At 35.1% G+C, this 20,397-nt stretch overlaps 1 protein-coding gene across 1 annotated transcript; it reads left to right on the forward strand.

Moving 5' to 3' along the window:
* The first annotated feature begins 15,582 nt into the window (after positions 1-15,582).
* LOC145097947 (trihelix transcription factor GT-4-like) lies at positions 15,583-17,594 on the forward strand. Its single transcript, XM_079035618.1, has 5 exons — positions 15,583-16,362; positions 16,614-16,652; positions 16,726-16,857; positions 16,955-17,179; positions 17,261-17,594. The coding sequence occupies exons 1-5, from the start codon at positions 15,801-15,803 to the stop codon at positions 17,476-17,478; spliced, it is 1,176 nt and encodes a 391-aa protein (XP_078891744.1). The 5' UTR covers positions 15,583-15,800; the 3' UTR covers positions 17,479-17,594.
* The last annotated feature ends 2,803 nt before the right edge of the window (positions 17,595-20,397 follow it).

Raw genomic sequence — 20,397 nt, forward strand, 5'->3', positions numbered from 1 at the left:
TTGGAGTCTCGTCTTTATCTTTTGTTACTTTTGATGTACACAAACTATGTTTTCAAACAGTTGTAAATATTCTTATTTTAATGTAATGGTTGTGTTTACTTTGATTGCTATGATACGATTGTTGTGATACTACGCATGACGTCGCCCGCCCCCGAACGTTTCCGTCGTCCGTTTGACGGTTCGGGGTGTGACACAAACTGTGCAGAAAACTTTAGGTGGAAGTTCATCGAATGGGAGAGCTCGTGGTTCAGCGTCCCATGACAGAGTTATATGGAATGGTGGACGTGGCAGAGGGAGTACCAGGGGTAGGGGAGGACGTGGAGGTTCCGGATGGTAGAAAAATACAGGGAACAACTATCAGAGGGGTAGAGATAAGAAGCATATAAAATGCTTCAACTGTGAAGAATATGGCTATTACGCATCTGAATGTAAAGCACCAAAGAAGAATGGAGATGAAGCTAACTTAGCTCAGACACATGAAGAGGAACTTGCCTTACTTCTAACTATATATGGAGAAGAAGATGATAACATGGTGCTGTTAAACAAAGAGAATGTGTTTCCGAGAAAAAAATGAGGCAAAGAATGAGAAGGGCGATGATATATGGTATTTAGATAATAGGGCAAGCAACCATATGACAGGAGTTCGTAAGTTTTTTTTCCGAGCTTAATGAAAACATTATCGGGCAGGTGCGGTTTGGTGAAGGGTCTAGAGTTCAAATAGCGGGAAAGGGTACGATTTTGTTGCAATGCAAAAATGGCGAACAACAATTGATCACTAATGTGTATTTCATCCCAACATTATGTAGCAACATCTTAAGTCTAGGAAAATTGACTGAAATTAGGTATAAAATCGAAATGTTTCATGAGTACTTGAGAGTACACGATGAAGGCGGCCGTTTAATTATGAGGGTGCTAAGATCAAAGAACCGGTTGTATAATATAAGGCTTCAAACCTTTAAACTCGTGATCTCTTAGCAAGTCTTGATTACACAGCATGGTTGTGGCATGCCAGACTAGGCCACATAAAATTTCAAATTATAGAGTCCGTGGTACATAAAAACTTGGTAAGGGGTGTTCCACACATAAGGCATCTTGCACAAGTATGTGAAGGGTGTCTGGTAGCTAAACAAACTCGTCAGGCATTCCCGAAGGAAGCACAGTGACGAGAAAGTAAGCCTCTTGAACTTGTCCATGTCGATTTGTGTAGCCCAATCAATCCACCAACAATAGCAGGTAATCATTACGTCATGTTATTAGTTGACGATTACAGCCTTTATATGTGGGTCTCCATGAGAAAGTAAGCCTCTTGAACTTGTCCATGTCGATTTGTGTAGCCCAATCAATCCACCAACAATAGCAGGTAATCGTTACGTCATGTTATTAGTTGACGATTACAGCCTTTATATGTGGGTCTCCATGATAAAGATGAGGTACGAAGCCTTTGCAACCTTTAAAAGTTTTAAGACACAGGTGAAAAATGAAATCATTTTCAAATTGAAGGGCCTGAGAACTGATCGGGGAGGAGAGTTCACCGCCCAACAATTCACTATATTTTGCAAACAACATGGAATCAAGAGACAACTAACAACTCCATACTCACCACCACAAAACAACATGGTGGAACGTCGAAATCGTACCACCCGTGAGGCTACAACATCCCTTATGAAATCAATGAGTGTACCAGACATGATGTGGGGGGAGGTTGTCCGTCATGCAGTCTACCTGTTAAATCGTATTCTGAAAAAGGGGGTGAAGGGTATGACACCATATGAAGGGTGGAAAAGAAAGAAACTGACTTTGGAGCATCTGAAAGTCTTTGGGTGCATTGGACATGTGAAGAAACCGGCTAATCATTCCATAAAACTAAGTGATCGGAGTACGATGATGGTGCACTTGGGAACGGAACCAGGAAGTAAAGCATATCATATGTAATAAACCTAAAGAAAATAGAGTTGTGGTTACACATGATGTTGTTTTTGAAGAGAAAAAAATGGGATTGGTTCGTGGCCCGAGGCGATGAACCCACATCAAACCAGTCTTGGTTTCAAACATTTATTACTAATGAATATGGAAGAGAATCCTACCAACAAACAATTGGTGGCCATGTTGAAAACCCTACCCATCAAGACAACGTGAATGCTCCACCATCACCACCATTCACATCACTTGGTTACGTATCAGACAATGCATCAAATGAGACATACCAACACGGGAGCCCCTCTAGATATGATAATACACTCATTCGAGGTTTTCAAATTTTTTTTTGAAATGTATGACGAGACAACCAATAGAACTTGAACCAGAAGAGTTATTGTTTTTTGGTGAAGAACCAACGAGTTACTCAGAGGCAGCAAACGATCAGGCCTGGTGGGTAGCAATGAAGAAGGAACTTGATTCAATTGTTAAGAATCAAACGTGGAGACTTACTTACCTTCCGAAAGGTAAAAAACCAATCGGTTTGAAATGGGTCTTCAAGCAAAAAAAAAAAGATGCAGATGGTAATATTATACAACACAAAGCCCGATTAGTCGTGAATAGATTTGTGCAGCAAAAAGGAATTGATTACGATGAGGTTTTTGTGTTGGTAGCTCGTTTGGAAATGATCCAACTGTTACTGGCCATAACAGCTAAAGAGGATTGGGGAGTTCATCACTTTGACGTGAAATTGGCCTTCTTGAACGGTGAGTTACAAGAAGAAGTTTATGTATCCCAACCAGACAATTTTCAGATTAAAAGGAAGGAACATTTGGTCTACCGTCTAAACAAAGCCCTATATGGGTTGCGATAGGCTCCAACAGCGTGGAGCATCCGACTTGATCAAGCACTCAAGGAACTGGGATTTTAAAGATGTCCTCAAGAACAAGTTGTATACAAGCTTGAGAAACTAGAGTTTTTACTTATAGTCGAAGTATATGTCGATGATTTGATTGTGACTGGTTTGATTGTGACAAAGTTTGACTTTGAGGGCATTTTGGGTACTTTTGGGATTTTGATGGAATTGGTCACGTGACGAAATTAGGTTTTTGTGTTGAGAGCCGAGATTCGGAGGCAGTCCTCATCAATTCTATCTAATTGTGAGGTGAGTTATCCTGACTGTACTTATGGGTCGAAGGCACCAAGGTTAGCCCTTTGGATTATTATCCTGATTATCGTATGATTGAGTACTGTAGTGATATGTTAGATCTGTATCCTGGTAGATGGGATGATGTTATGCTTAATGATCTGTAAGATCTGTCTGCTTGTTATTGGCTGGTTAATTCTATGATTATCTGTTATATATTTGTGTCGACACGGTGTGTGTGTGGTGCGGTCCTGCTTTGTGCTGAAGGCCAATAGACCCAGTGCGTTCCGGATAGACTAAAGTCCAGTGGGGTGTACCAGTTAGGCCGAAGGCCCGGAGAACGTTCCAGATAGGTTGAAGGCCCGGTGAGGCGTGTCGGTCATGTTGTAGGTTCTATGAGCGTACCAGGTAGACTGCAGGCCGGTGGGGCATTTCAGTTAGATTGAAGGCTCTATATGCATGCTGCTTATTGTATTTATGTTGGGTTTGTGTTGTGTTGGTATTTTGCAGGAACTCACTAAGCTTTGGGCTTACAGTTTTGGTTTATTTTTTAGGTACCACAGATGATCGCGGGAAGGCAAAGGTGTGATCGTACACTTCTTCATGTTTGTTTTATGATTTTGGGAAAAACTCTGATAATAAACATGTTTTGGAAACTATTTTTGTAAACATGTTTCGGAAATGCTTGATGTAGTATAGGGTTCCTACAACACACCACATATCAAGATTCTTGGATTAGAATTTCATCCATAAATGATGCTTTATTCAGAGAGCATCTATCATGAATACTTAAATGCTCTAGTCATTTGTTGTTAGGTGACTAGAGCATGAGCATCTATCAGATGCTCTGGTCATATATATATATATATATATATATATATATATATATATATATATATATATATATAAGATGACCGAAGCATCTTCAGATGCTCTAGAACTTTAGCTAAACTTGTATTCGACGGTAGTGGTCCACAAACTTGTATTCGACGGATGTGTGTATCCCACCCATTAAGATGATTTGACATGATACCAATTTGCAACATGAAGGTATTTACGAAAGCTTCCCTTCCATAAAAAAATAAAAATATATTGTAGTTCGTAAGTACGTTGGATATAGTAAAATATAATAACATAGAAATGGTTAAATACTAGAAATAGCAACGTACTTCTATATATATATATATATATATATATATATATATATGTGTGTGTGTGTGTGTTTATTATAGCATTTCACTTACATTTCGTCCTTTACAACACTATACTTTGAAAAATGTAACCAAATATAGCAATGTCATCCATATAAATGCCTCTATTCGACTTTACCATCTTTTTACCTATTTTGCATATGTTTAAAAGTGTGGTTTTCTGGTTTCATAACATATCAGTAGTGATTACTAGTTTGCTATTTGGCATAGATATCAGATAGTGATGTGTTTATTCGGGTATTTATTTCTTTAAACTATGAGTATTGATTCAACTTGATCAAGTTGGCTGACAACTTCAGTGTAAAATCCTTATAACTGGATCATGAAAATGACTTGATATTTGGATACAGATAGTTAGGGAATAACTCCAAAATAAACACATCATGCTGCTTTGGGGCATTATTCTTGTATACCGCTGGGTTCTATACTTTGAATATGGTTATCAGATTAATAGATTATCTATTAGGGTTAATACTTAATAGGGGTTAATTTTTTAATATTCATTGTGTTAATACCAAAAAATTGAACATTATGGTGGATCTTTTGTTTAAGTTTTTTTCATTTATGAATTATGATTTGTCTATGATTTTTGTGATGCTCTAGTAGTCTAGTTTGTATGGAAATGTGTTCCAATTTCAATAATATGATGTAAATATGATGTTATTCTTTAATATTCATTGTGTTAATACCAAAAAATTGAACATTATGGTGGATCTTTTGTTTAAGTTTTTTTCATTTATGAATTATGATTTGTCTATGATTTTTGTGATGCTCTAGTAGTCTAGTTTGTATGGAAATGTGTTCCAATTTCAATAATATGATGTAAATATGATGTTATTCTTATTCTATCAAGGAAGATCTATATTTGAACTAAATGTGTAGTACATTACCATTATATCGAGGTTTATAACATCAAGTATAATAAAGGTTAAAAGCCCCCAAATTTTTGGTTCGCTTAGAGCCCCCAAACTGGTTAAGTCATCACTAGTGAAGGTTGTTGTCAGATACAACTGGTGAATGGAGAGGTAATGTTGCGGGAAGAGACCGAGATTATGAAAGTCATAGGTTTAAAATTACACGTGAATTTCTAATATATACTATTTAAATAATAAAATATCATATTTATTAAAAAAATTGAATTACGTTTTAATAATTTACAAACAATTATTATATTTTAGAATCATTATAATATAAAAAGAATTCACCACACCTCTAGTCGACTATTCCAATACCTATAGATTTTATCACTATTACAAAGTGTTCATATCAGTATACTTCCAATTTTGTTTCTTTTTTCGTTATCGTTAATGAGTTGAATTGGACAATGCAACATACTTCTCCGATCCAACTCACTTTCATATACAATATACTCCATTTTTTTTATAAATGGCATGAGTTTCATCGTATTTTACTTGAAACAAGTTGTGATATTCAAAATAACAAGTAGCACCGAAACTTAAAATTTTATGAGTTTGTGTACTTTCTTAATTTCAAACTATATAAAATTAAGATTCAAGTTTGTCACACCCCGAAACCGTTGGTGGAAACATTTTGGGGCGCAGGACGTCATGTATAGCATCACAACCAATGAATAACAGCAATCATAGCAACGCAACCATTACACTGAATATTTGAATAAAAACGTTCACATATGTTTGAAACTCAGTTTTGAATTACATCCGATTGTTTTGCAAAATAAAACTTAAAAACTCTAAATACTTCGATTTCTCGAAATTCCAGCAAGTATCTGTCTACTGATTTCCTGAGAATATAAGCAGTTTGAAAATATCAGCATAAAGCTGGTGAGTTCATAAGCAGTAATTTGTAGTGAAAACTTGTTGATGAGCAAGCCGAAATGATTATGTAGTTTCAATAAAATCCGACATTTTCTTTAAATGAAAAAAAAAAAAGAAACGTAGTGATATCGATTTTTGTATACAACCATGAATGTTCGTTTCTGAAAAACAGTAGAGTTATGCAAAATACTATTTCATGCAACTAGCTAAAGCTAATCATGAAGTATATGTATTTAAATGTAAAACCGTAATGTAAAAGATTCGGTTTGAAAACCCTGGCTCTGCCAGTATGCGTAGTGTGTTTAGTTCTATTTGGTATAAATAAAACTATTGAAGAAACCAGGTTGGTAAACTATCGATGATTTATACATAATGTGAGTCGTATAACCATGCTTGATATGACTAGTGACCTTTCCAACGTTCTTCAGGCGTTGTTGTTAAATGACATTTGTACATCTCATGCGTGCCCGCCAAACTGTAGCTAACAGTCCAGATGTGGGATTGTCAGTCCCGAATAGATCTATTCACAAACCTCACGCTCTCCCTCCAGGAGACTCTGGTTATACAGTGGTAGGATTTATCCATGTACACCTAAGGGTACAATAGTGAAGTAGCGCCTCACAGTATCGTACAATCTAGTTTACAAGTAATGCAGTAGCGTTCTACCGTAGTGAAAATCCGAGTGTATACCGCACACAGTGATTATGAAAATTATGATAAAACAATGATATAAACTGTAAATGGTTTCTGTTCCAGTGCATATGTTTAGTAGAGAAAGTTTTCATGCGTGATAAGTTTTTAGAGAAATCCCAAACTATACCGATTATAGTTTGTATGAATGACGTGGCGAATAGCGTATCCGTAAAACTATGCAATTTTTGTGAAAACGTCCCTTATGCTCGACATAGTACAAAGGGAAATAAATTATGAAATTTGCATAAGTTTTATGTGTATTTCTAAAAACACTTTTGTTTAGCTTGAAAGAAAACATTTATGTTTAACTTGTACTCCCTCCCCCCCCCCCCCCTGAAAACATTAAAATTTGCGGAAAAATGTAGGGGTATGAACTCACTGTTGTTGCGTGAAGTTGTTGACTGAAAAGGAAGTTCCCGAATTGTTGCACGCGACCCTTAAAGAAATCCTGTTATCAAATAAATACGTATATGTATCTAAATTAGCGATTTCGTTAGATAAAGTGTCGGAAAACACTAGAATTTGGTTGAGGAATGTTACCGAGACTTGCTTGAATCGAAGGAATGAGTTTACTGCCTTAGAACACGAGTTTACGGTTTCTGCAGTTGAGTTTACGGTTTCTGCAGTTGGCCGCGTTTACGGTCGTAAACTCAAGAACTGAGTTTACGGTCTTTGAAGCCTGAACCGTAAACTTTGGAAAATGAGGTTTGGATGCTGACTTCGATGCGAGGAATGATTCCAGACGTTCCAAAGGGCTCCAAAGGGTGTTTTTCGACGTTTCCCGAGGTTTAAACGCGATTTTTAGAGTTTACGGTTGATGAATCTTAGAGAGAGGAGGAGAGAATGCGGCCAAAAAAATGTTCTAACGAGGATAGGGGTATCGTATTTATAGGGTAAAAGTGGGGGCCACTCGTCACTGACCGTAAACAGGGTTTACGGTTGTAAACCAGTTTACGGTCGTAATCCCATTTTTTGACCGAAATGTTGATTTTTGAGATTTTCGGGTTTCCGCGCGATTTTTGGTTCCGACTCGTAAATAATTTAATTAAGTATAACTAGATTATTTTATTTAAACCAAAATTTTGACGAAAAGGTTAACGGATCCGAAATTTCATTAACAGAAAAAGCGAAACAGAAACGGAAAAAGTTTCGGGTTGTCACAAAGTTACAAGTAGCATTGATGCCTTTATCTTCGAATTAGCATCGATAACTGAAAATCTCATAATTACTAACTGTATTCATCTTATTTTATCACCATGTACGTTTCTCTTTTTGAATTTGGTAGTGATAAAAATTGATATTCATTTGTACAGGGTTAGAGTAAGAAAAGAGAGAGAACACATTGTGGAGTGCATCTTCCTTTATTTTTGGAATTCTAGTGTAGACGAAGCTTTTCCGAACAACCGATTCAATTATGATTGGAGGCTTGGAGCAAGAAACACTATAAGAACAATACGAAGTACTGAACATTGTAATACATAATTCTTCCTCGTCTTCTTTGGAAAAGTGTTGTAGCTTTTGTTTCTTTTTGATGAAGTTTCATATGCTAACAAAAGATAACATGATTTACAGAACGAGTGAGATTTAGGATCGGACATTGGCAACTTGTGTAACATATCAAAAAATACAAAAATATTTAGCTTTTCAAAAATAACCCAAAACCATAAATGTCTACAAATCATTGTTTCAAAAGTGTATTTCTACAATCAGAGTATCCCAAAATCCAAATAACATAAAGCTGAAGGATGTGCACGATCATGCCTTTGCCTTGGCACGGTCCTATGAAGTACCTGAAACAATAACTAAAAGTGTAATCCAAAGCTTAGTGAGTTCCCCTAAAGTACCACCACATAACATAACAAACAACAACATGCATATAGAGCCTTCAGCATAACTTGGTCGCCGCACCGGGCCTTCAACCTAGCTGGACCGCTTTTTGGGCCTTCGGCACAACTTTACCGCCTTATAGGCCTTCAGTCTATCCGGACCGGCATGGGTATCTTGGCCTTCAATACCAACTGGTCCGTCTCAACCCATTAACCCATAACATATCGATATAAACATTATTAATCAATAATAAGCAAACACAGGTAGTCCTACAAATCTACCAGTCTAATCACATAACCAATAAAACATATATCCCAACATATCAGCATACAACAACCATGATATCTAATCCAATGGGTCGGCCTTGGTGCCTTCGACCCATAAGTACAGTAAGGAAAACTCACATCTCTGTCTGAACAAATAGCGGATAGGTCTCTGCTCCAAATCTCAGCTCTACCCATCACCTATTCATCAAATAGTGACCATCCTCAAATACCACTTAAAATACCCAAAATACCCTTAGGTCAAACTTGGTCAAAGTCAAAGTCAACTACAACAAGTCGCTAAGCCATGAGCATCCTTAGCCATGATGTGGCTACTAAATGACAATATAGTTGAGACTTAGCCCAGCCGCCATGTCGTAAGGACCTTGACCACGTCGTTGGCACTAGGTTCCCAAACATCTTAATGGATTAAGTTGATTTCCTTAATCTTAAGAGCTCCAAAGCCCATATCTAGTCCATTCTAACTTCCAAGTGGATAAAGTTTCTAAATTTATCCCCTTAGACTCTCTAAGGGATAGAGATCCCCATTTCTAAATCTAAAAGGGCAAGAAAAAGCTTTGCTTAACCCATAAACCACTTTCTCTTGAAGACAACTAGATCCCTATTTCCAGAATGATTCTAGCATGAAATAACAACATAAAAATCCTTACTTTCTATACATGCATGTCCAATGCATGTCTTGGACTCTATTAGGTCAAAATGAGGGTTTTGGCCAAATCTTCCATGCATGATGGTAAAACTCAATGCTATTCCAGATCCAAAGCATCTAAGGTCCAAAATGACCTGGAGATTCATAAAGTTGTAAACTTTATGAGATCTCACCACCCAATAATCAAGGACTTGAAGATTAAGGCATAGAAACCTAGATCTATGCACTTTAAACGAAAAAGCTTGGAAATTGGGGACTTACAAGAGTCCAGAAGATGCATAAGAAGATGGTGAGAAAAGTTGCTTGCTGAATCCAGGTCTAGAAGTCACCTCCTTCTTCATAAATCCCCAAAATCAACACAAATGGCTTAGAAAGCAAAACTGGAGGTTAGGGTTTGCTTGGAGGTTGATAGAGTGTGATGGAGGCTGAGGGTGAGCAACCCTAGCCCTCATATTCCCTTAAATATGATGCAAACCATGGAAATTAGGGTTTCTCATTAAACAGCTGCCACGTCGTGTCGACCATTTAAAACCCGCGATACACCGACCGTTGCCACGTTGCGAGATTCCTTCACCACGACGTGGCACTTCCCCAAAATTCAAAAATACAATAACTATAATACCTCTAAGAACCTGAATGTTACAACTTGTTTGGGCAACAAAGGTAATGTGGTCTTATCCTTCTCCCCCTCGTGACTTGTGATTATTCTTTTGTTTTTTGAATCGAATTGGTTCTATTTTTCTTTCTTGAATTTCTCTTCTCCATCTTCTAAAAAAGTAAATCCTCTCTTTTTCTAATATAGGATGTGATAGTTTCGCGGTTGAAGATGGGTTGTGATCATACATAAATGACAATTCAAATGGTTAGGATCAATTTGATTGATCCATTTTTAACCATTTTATGTTAAAAAAAGGTTTTAATATTTAGGGGTAATATAGTAAATTAATTTTTTTCTTTTTAAATTATAATTTTATAAAATAAATATTTAATTAAAAATGTCAAAAAAATAAAAAAAAAAAGCTTGGGTGAATACACTATTTTAAAGATTAAAAGGGATAAATACGATATTTAAATATTAAGCTAGACAAATACGTTATTTTATTGTTTACTAACGATATATACAAAATTCACCATACAATTAAGGTTATTGTCATTATAATGAAAACAAAGTTTTTTTTTCATTTTATTTTAAAATGTCATTGACTTGTTTTTGTGCATTATAAATGTATAAACTCAATAAAATTATGTCGTTTATGTTATTGTCATGAAAATAAAAGGGCTATTTAGTTTTGTTTCTTTTGATGATGTGTACTTTAATATTATTCAGAAAGTCAAAGTTTTCACCGGTGTGTACATTGATTTCCCTCGAGACTATAAAAAAATGTTTTGAAATGACAAGTTTACCCTTAAGACTGTATGCGTAACCAAAATCATTAGTATCTTCATCGTCTATCCATAAAATCAAAATTTCGAAATCTAAATCTTCGGTGGTTTCGTTTTCCTGAACCAACTGGAGACTTTATATCTCACCAAGGTCCAAAAGATGAAAGGAGTGAAGGAACTTGGCTGGAACAAATCCTTGCACCAAAGGTCACCTTCTTCTTTAAGAGCACACCAAAATACACACAATCAACTCACAAAGCACAAATATGGTTAGGGTTAGGGCGAGGGACGTTTTCTAAGAGTGGATGATGTCAAATGAGGCAAACCCTAAGGGTTAGAGCCTTTAAATAGGGTCCAAATGCCAAACTTTAGGGTTTCGTCCATCAGCTAGGTTACGTCGTGTACAATAGACGGCACGTTGTAACCTTCAATTAAGACATCACGCCTTGACCACCACAAGGTTGTGCCGTGAAGCTGAAAATTCCAAAATTAAATGTCATAAATGAAGCACATATTGGGAAAAATGATGATGGTTGCATCATCAGTGGTTTGCAAAGCCTGAAGAGGACATGGAATGTGAAGAGATCGGTAGTTGGAGATATGGTATTTAGGAGTGAATCAGTTTAGGAGTGAGATGGTGCAAATAATTTCTTAAATAACATCTTTTAGTTTGAGAAATTTCATGAAATAACCATATCTTAAGGGGTGTTCTCATCTTTTAACCATAAAATTTCGAAATTTGTAAAATGACCATCAGATCTACAGAGGGTGCTCTGCGGATTCGTTTACCCTTCTGAGGATCTTAGTACACCTCTACGGAAATGAGGTAACAACACTAAAGGACAAAAATTTTCGGGGGTTTTTAGGATTCCACACAGGTGGCTCTAAGGATCGCTTAGGGGCTGTTTGATAGTTGCTGACTGAGTCAAATCTGACCGAGTAAGGGCCTGACTGGGTATGAAGGTCTGACTGCATCTCTGATATGGGCATATTTAGTCATATAATTCATGCATTATCTTAATACTTTATGTTGTTGTTGTCTCATTTAATGAACAAAAGGTGCTTAATTAGTTTATAATTTCGTTTTTCAGCAACAATGACATGCTCGGATGGAAAAGGAAGCGGAACTAGCGATTGGAAGCTTGGATCTTGGATTTTGAAGAAAGAAGGATGTTGCTGGACAGCTTGACCCCTTGTCAGTGTTTTGGCCATATCTCATGAACCGTAACTCCGATTGACGAGATTCAAAATGTTCTGAAAACTAGACACAATTTCGGACAACTTTCGTGTTTTGAGAAAATGCTGATTGCAAACGGACTCGGCGAGTTGGTCAGAAGTTTCGTGATTCTTGACTTTGCCTTGTCGTGCACGGGATTTTAAGTGATGGACTCGGCGAGTAGGTCACTGGACTCGCCGAGTAGCCCCTGTTTTCATAATATATATATATATATATATATATATATATATATATATATATATATATATATATATATATAGAAATGCTTCTCATTCGAACCCTAACGAATGGGGGAAGTTTAGGACGATTTTTGGAGTCCAAAAGGGTTCTTAGAAGTTGTGGTTTTCGAGATTTCAACGTAGATATCAACTTGGAAGAAGATCAAAGGCAATAACACACTACTTTTATCTTAATCTTTTGCATAAACCATGTTTCAATCATTAGATTATGTTTTTAGTTTGTTATTTGTTGTAGATATGAGCTAAAAACTCATAACTTCTGTTTAGGATAGATGATTTTGTGATTATGGTTTGATTTATGGTAGGATTGATGTAATATTGGTGATTTTGTTGATTCTAGCTTGTTAAAGAACCTTATGTGTGAATGATAACTATTTTTCTATTAATAGGAAGATAATTGAGCTGCATGAACATCTCTTAGTTGTTAACCTCATATGTTTATATGACCACTTTATCATATGTCTAGGATTAATGAACATGAAACTAGAATTAATAAGAAAAATAGGTAAATTCATGTGTGAGCTTGTGTGATGAACCATCAACAAGAGGTTAACTAAAGGGCCAATTTAGTTGACCATTACAAGTCTTAATTAACCCGAATAAATAACCTAGTGAATTGAATTAAATTAGACAACTGGCCATTGTTTGAGTTAGTTTGTTCTCTAAGGATTAGTGTAGCGAACGTGAATCTAATCATTTGAATTGGTAGCCAATAAAAGAATTAATCCATTGCACTATTACCATAATATCAACCATAGTAACTCAAAGTTGAACTAAACAGAAGTTCCCTTCGTTATTGAATTTAGTTGAATCTTTGTTTATCTAGTTCTTAGTTTCTTAGTTTAAATTTTAGTTAATTGTTTAAGTTTCTAGTCTTGCAAAACTAGAGAAAACCCATTTTCTATTACTTGTTTTGTTTTGATGATATTAGCATTTATTTTAATTGTTTACCGTTCCCTGTGTTCGATACCCTACTTGCTTGAACTATATTACTAATCGATAGGTACACTGTCTTTCGTGTGTTTATTTTGTGTCTAAGTTAGTAGGATTAAAACTAGTTTGTTTTACACACATCAATTTCCTTCTGACTAAAACCTTGTTGTTTGATTATGCATCTGATTAACTATTCCGACCACTAAAAATGACCATTTTACCCTTCAACATTTATAGAAAATATTTCTTAAATATATGTTTATTTGGTTACATTTATCTAGCATACTGAACAAAACAATCATATAAAAAAGACTTCTTAAATAAAAGTCCTGGATTTCATTGTATTCTATCTATTTATTGTAAGAAATCTTGACACCATTTTGATATAATCAAATGCCCTGGTTCCAACAACCATCCCACCTCACAACAAGTTTTTTCTCCATTCTTTTATTGAGCTCCACAAGTTTTTGAACATAATCTGTCATAACAATGAAAACAAATTAACCACATATACCATACTTTATGATTTCCTTTTGGGCATTTTAATAATTAACCTCAAATATTATCATATATTGAAGTATATTATACTTTTAATTAAAGCACCATTATACCTAATCATGTCTCCAATTGGTTTTTACCAAATTATCATATAATTCAACTTCACAATGTGGCATGAAAAAAAATCTACAACAAGAAAGAACGAATATGCTACAAAAAGATCAGACGTTGGTCAAACAAGAAGATCACTCATGCATTCTATCAAACACTTGGCTGGCATGGAAAAGTATCAAATACAAACATGATCAATTGACAACCATAGACAGAAAGTCATCTGTACAAGAGCACAAATAAAAAAAGTTAGCTGTACAACATTATAAGATCACATTCTTCACCATTAATTCCAATATCATTTTCAATACCCAAAATTGAATGTTCAAATCAAACTAACTATGCAAATCTCGGATTACATCAATAATTTTTTATCAGACGTCTTCATCGATCATCAAATACATGAGAGAAGAAAGGTGAAACATACCTAGTATTTAATAGCCACCAAAGCAAACTAGAATCACTGTATTTGTGACGTGTTGGACCTAATTTGAAGAAAAATATCGTTGATTGAAGAACTTTGTGTCAATAATGTCGATTAAAGAACATTCACCCTTATTGACGTTCTCACACATGGAGGTTGGAGAAGGGAGGAGCAACGTTGGACGGAGGTCGTAGGAGGGAGGTTCGACGAAGGAAGGAGCTAAAGAACGGAGGCGATGAAGAAGGCGCTCTATTAAAGACGTTGGAAAGAGACGTGTTTTTTTTTATCAGGGCACGAATGTCTTTCTTCCATCACTTGCTCGGTCAGCTTGTATTTTCTATAGGACCGAGTCAGATCAATTTTTTGGATGGAGACCGGGTCAGATGCTCAATCTACACAAATCAAACACTCTGACCGGACCGAGTAAGACAAAAATGTCTGACCGGACCGGGTCAGCACCAAATCAAACAGGCCCTTACTGTCTCCGAGGATCGGTTAATGGCTCTGAGGATCTGTTCTTAGGCAAAATATAGTGCCAAAATCAACAAGTCTATTTTTTTAAATATTTTTTGTTACTTAATAATCCTTTTTAATAACTTTTTTTACTTAATAATCCTTTTAAATAATTTTTGTTACTTAATAATCCTTTTTGCGTATAAAATCAAAATAAAAAATAATAATAATTTCGCAGAAATGAACATTGATCCTCAGAAGGGGCTCTGTAGATCTGTTCTTGAGCAAAACACCTTTGTGGATCTGTTCTTCGCAGAAACGATATTTTCATGGCAAAAATCAGGCACAAATTTAGGATTTACTAATCACTAAACTATCATACATTCATACAAACTATCATACACCCTAAGTAACTAAAAATTTGGCACTATGTTTTGCTCAAGAACAGATCCTTGGAGCCATTAAGCGATCCTCAGAGCACCCTCTACGGATCTGATGGTCATTTTATAAATTTCGAAATTTTATGGTTAAAATGTGAAAACAACCTTTAAGATATGGTTATTTCATGAAATTTCTCTTTTAGTTTTGGTCCTTGATGTTAGTAGGTTGTAGTAAATTTGGTCAAAGAAAAAAAAAAGAAAATGTCAAAAAGAAAAAAAAAAACAATGGCATTTTCGTCATTTCATATAAGAGAAGTTTAAGAGAAGTGATACCTAAAACCCTCCACATGGACCACCCAAGATTAAATCCCAATACCAGGAACCAAGGATCAAAAGTGTAGTTTACTCTACATTTTACGTCTACGTGTACCTCAAATCAGTTGTCACGTGACCAACACGGGTCTGAGAAATTAGGAGTCAAATCTGTTTCGTCCCACGGCGGCACGGCCGGTTCTTTCCGCACCCTTTCTCTATCCATATCGAGGATTTTGTGATTAGGGTTAGCAGTAACTAGTATAGTCAGCACAATTTGATTCTTTCTCCGGGAAGCTACTTTCATCAATGTATCTCTCATCTGAGAAACCTCGTTCAATCGACTTCTACAAGGAAGTCGCCGGAGGAGGCGATAGGAACATGCTAATTGAATCAGAACAGACACCACACAACCACCAGCAGCAACATCAACAACAACAGCTGATGATTATGGCTGAGAACAACAATAACACCAGTAGCGGCGAAGATCACGAACTGAGGGCTCCGAAGAAAAGAGCCGAGACTTGGGTACAGGAAGAGACTCGGATCCTGATCAGCCTCCGTCGTGAAGTGGATCGGTTTTTCAACACTTCCAAGTCGAATAAACATCTGTGGGAACAGATCTCGTCGAAGATGAGGGACAAGGGTTTTGATCGTTCGCCGACTATGTGTACCGATAAATGGAGGAATTTGCTCAAGGAGTTCAAGAAGGTGAAGCATAAAAACAGTAAAGGAAGTAGTGGTAGTACTAAGATGCTGTATTATAAGGATCTGGAGGAGTTGATTAGAGACAGGGCCAAAGATGGAACTTACAAGGCCGCATCTCCTACTTCTTCCAAGCTCGATTCATTCATCCAGTTCTCAGATAAAGGTCAATCCTCCTCTTATCCGCCTTTCATTTGTGAAATTGCTTGGGAATTCTGCAAGAGCTTACCACCAGACGACGTGTTACCCCCAAAATGCTTCTACTCCTGTTATCACTCTCTGTCTATAGAATATGCTTATTACTTGTCAATTTTTGATACACATTGAAGTTCAAAAAGCACACTCTTGAACACTGCATACTTGCACATGTTAGGGTGAAAGAAATGACTAAAAGTCTGGTTGCTTGATTGCTTACAGGGCTAGATGATGGGAGTATTCCGTTTGGACCCATGGAAGGTAAATTTCTGATGAAACTAGTATTCTTCCTTTATTTAATTAACTGTAGTATTTGTTTGGTTTTGGTGTTCAGCTAATGGCCGATCAACAGTCAATATTGAAAGACCTTTGGATAATGATGGGGATCCTCTTGCCATAACTACAGCAGAAGCAGTTGCCGGAAATGGAGTCCCCCCATGGAACTGGAGAGACACCCCTGGGAATGGTATGCAGATGCAGCCTTAATTTTCACAAAACAAAAGTAGCTCTTGAAACACAATTAAAAATGGCCAGTTTGTTTGTTGTATATATGATTGATGCAGGTGGTGAAGGTCAATCTTGTTATGGGAGGATCATAACAGTGAAATGGGGAGAATACACTAGAAGAGTTGGTATAGATGGATCAGCAAAAGCAATAAAAGAGGCAATAAAATCAGCATTTGGGATAAGGTCAAAACGGGCATTTTGGTTGGAAGATGAAGATGGTGTGATTCGTGCACTAGACAGGACAATGCCTGTAGGGAATTATAATCTCCACCTAGATGAAGGTAGCTAGCTACTGCTACTCTCTGCAAATTTATTTAATGCTATCATCTTTCTTCAACGTTTTTGTTATGTGTACATGACAGGGGTGTCTATAAAGATCTGCCATTATGATGAGTCTGAAAGAATAGCTGTGCGTACTGAAGATAAGACGTTCTATACAGAGGAGGATTTGCATGAGTTTCTGAGTGGGCGTGGTCTGTCTGGATTAAGAGAGATTAATGGGTACAGAAGTTTTAACAATGTCGATGATTTACGCCTTGGTGCAGTTTACCAAGGGGTCAGACTCCTTGGAGGAGACTAGAATTAGAATTTCCTCTATTTCTTAATGCATCAATCATGTAATAATACTCAAAATATTCCATGTAAAATTTGGTTTAGTGTAAAATTGATCAAATAGATCTCGTCATTATTTATTTAGTTACTAGTTTATAACCCGTAGGAACCAAAATTAATTAAATTTTCATAGTAAAAACTTAAAATTATTAATCAATTATTTTAAATAAATTATTAATTAAGAGATATTTTTTTTTAATTATATAAAATTATAACCGTTGATTTAAATAATAAATACATGGAATTATATCATTGTATTAATTTTATTTTCATTTTTATTCTAATGTTATTAATTTAATGTAATTAGAATGATATATATGACAAAAGAAAGAATAAATTTATTTTTTTGTTATTCTTTTATTAAAATAAAAAGATTCGTTTTACCAATAGTATTTGTTTGTAGACTTTTTTTTCTTAATTAACACATCATTATTTTGTACCCACATTCCTACTTCTGAAGATCATTGAATTTTGACGATCATTGAATGTCAACAGTGGCAAATCCTCTCTATAGTCTATTCTCAACATCTTACTTCTTGTGTGTTTGCTAGTTTCTTATGGGACTTTGAGTATTGTTGTTGTTTTACAAACAAATAGTATCATTGAGTTGAAGGTCTAAGGACTAATTTCGTTGACTATTGTTGTTGTTTTCGCATGTTTGTATAAAACTTCTTGTTTAGGTAAACTAGTGGGGATGTATGCACGTTGCGGCGTGTTTATTAATCCTATAATTTCGTCATTCGACACCATTTATGAAATGTTCTCTTACACATGGACCATTTATGTCAATTTGTTATTACACCAGAACCATTACTGTAATTTTGTCTTACATAAGGTCCATTTATTTAATTTCGGTATTACACAAGGACTATTTCAATAATCATGTTATTACAGGGACAATTTTATAAAATCAATGTTACAACGACCATTTTTGTATCTTTGTCGTACATAGGGACCGTTGCTATAATTTTGTCATACATAGGGATCATTTATGTAATTTTGTGTTAGACACAAACCATTACGTAATTATTAGAAAGAGACAGTTTCTATAACTTTCCAGGTGCATTTAGATAAAACATAATTTTACATATGGATCATATTTATGTAATTTTCTGAAACATAGAAACCATTATATAAGTTTGCAAGGACCATTTCTGGAATTTTATCAAACATAAGGAGTATTATAAAATTCGATACGAAGTTGTTAAATTTACCATTAAATTAGAGTTATATCTGATAATTGGATCCTTCAAGGCCATTGACCAAGTTGAAAAACTTTATTATTATAGAGATTTTGAAAATGCACTATATATATAAATATAAAGAAGGGAATGGCTAAATAAACACCCCATTTACTAGAAACACAATCTATACTAAAGAAACACCCTTTAATGATTAAAAACACCTTTTACCTTTAATAAACCTAATTATTAGATAATGATTTAAGTAGTATATTTTTTTTAAAAAAAAAATATATATATATATATATATATATATATATATATATATATATATATATATATATATTAAAACTGTCGCATTTTTTTTAAATACTTTATCTAATAATAAAAGAAATTTATAAGCTCATTCCACATATAAAAAATCATCAGCCCATTAATCCTCTTAAAACCCTAGACATATTTAAAATCATATTTTTTCTTTCATTCTCAAATTCCCTGAACTCCTGAAAAGAGTATGAGAACATTCGTCCTCACCATCTTTCTTCCACCGGAGCACCACCAGCTACTGAAACACTGCCTCCAGTTCCGACCACACCATCTTTCTCTCCACCTTTGTCTCTCGATTTCTCTATTTTTCTCTTTCTGTTTTCTCCAAGTGGTGGCCGACGGTAGGTTTCCTACAGGACGACGATGGTTGTCGTCCATAAGTCGCAGACAAGTGGTTTCTCTATCTCTAGTCCATAAGTCGCAGACAAGTGGTTTCTTTATCTCTATCTCTCTCGATTTGTCTCCATCGCTCGATCTGTCTTTCTCTCTCGATCTATTTCTATTTCTTTCCGTTTTTTTTTTCTGGTGATGTCACGGGCAGCGGTAAGCCTCCGACGATTATGATGGCTGCAGTTAGAAGACTAATTTACTCTAATGTATATTGTGACAATGATAATATAAATTTGATTATTTATAATAGATGTTAGTTTTTTTTTATAAAAGTTAATTCATGGTTAATAGTTGGATTATATTTAAATTTAATGAAGATTAAATTACACAGTTCCCAAACACAACATCAGCATTTCCAATGTTATACTATTTTCAAGATTTGAGATAGAAATATGGTGTTTTTTTAGTAAAAAGAGGTTTGACTTTAAAATAGGGTGTGTATGCGGTGTTTATTTAGTAGCCACCATAAAGAAAAGATAACAGAAGAGACACGAATGCCAAAACACACTTTTGACTTTATTGAAGAAACATAACTCGAAAACTTCAATCTCTTAACTCTCTGCTTATAGAATAATGGATCATATCTCATTATATATATATATATATATATATATATATATATATATATATATATATATATATTAAAGCACATGGAAGGTTTCAACAGGAAACTTTCCATGTTTATACTTTTAACACTATATTTTTACTTTTTCTTAATTTTGCCACTAAAGTTTCAACAAACTTTTCATTTTTATAATTTTGCCACTTTATTTTTACTTCTTCATATTTTTGCCACTAAACTTTCACTTTTACTTCTTTAAAACCATTTTTCTTTATTCTTTTATAATTTTACCACTTTATTTTTACATTTTTATAATTTTGTCACTAATGTTTCAACAAACTTTTTCTCTTTATAGTTTTTGTACTTTACTTTTACTAATTTTGCCACTAAAGTTTCAACAAACTTTTCCTCTTTATAATTTCGACAC

Source organism: Lactuca serriola, chromosome 4, assembly GCF_051521515.1.
Source record: "Lactuca serriola cultivar US96UC23 chromosome 4, Lser_US96UC23_V15, whole genome shotgun sequence".
Lineage (NCBI taxonomy): Eukaryota > Viridiplantae > Streptophyta > Magnoliopsida > Asterales > Asteraceae > Lactuca > Lactuca serriola.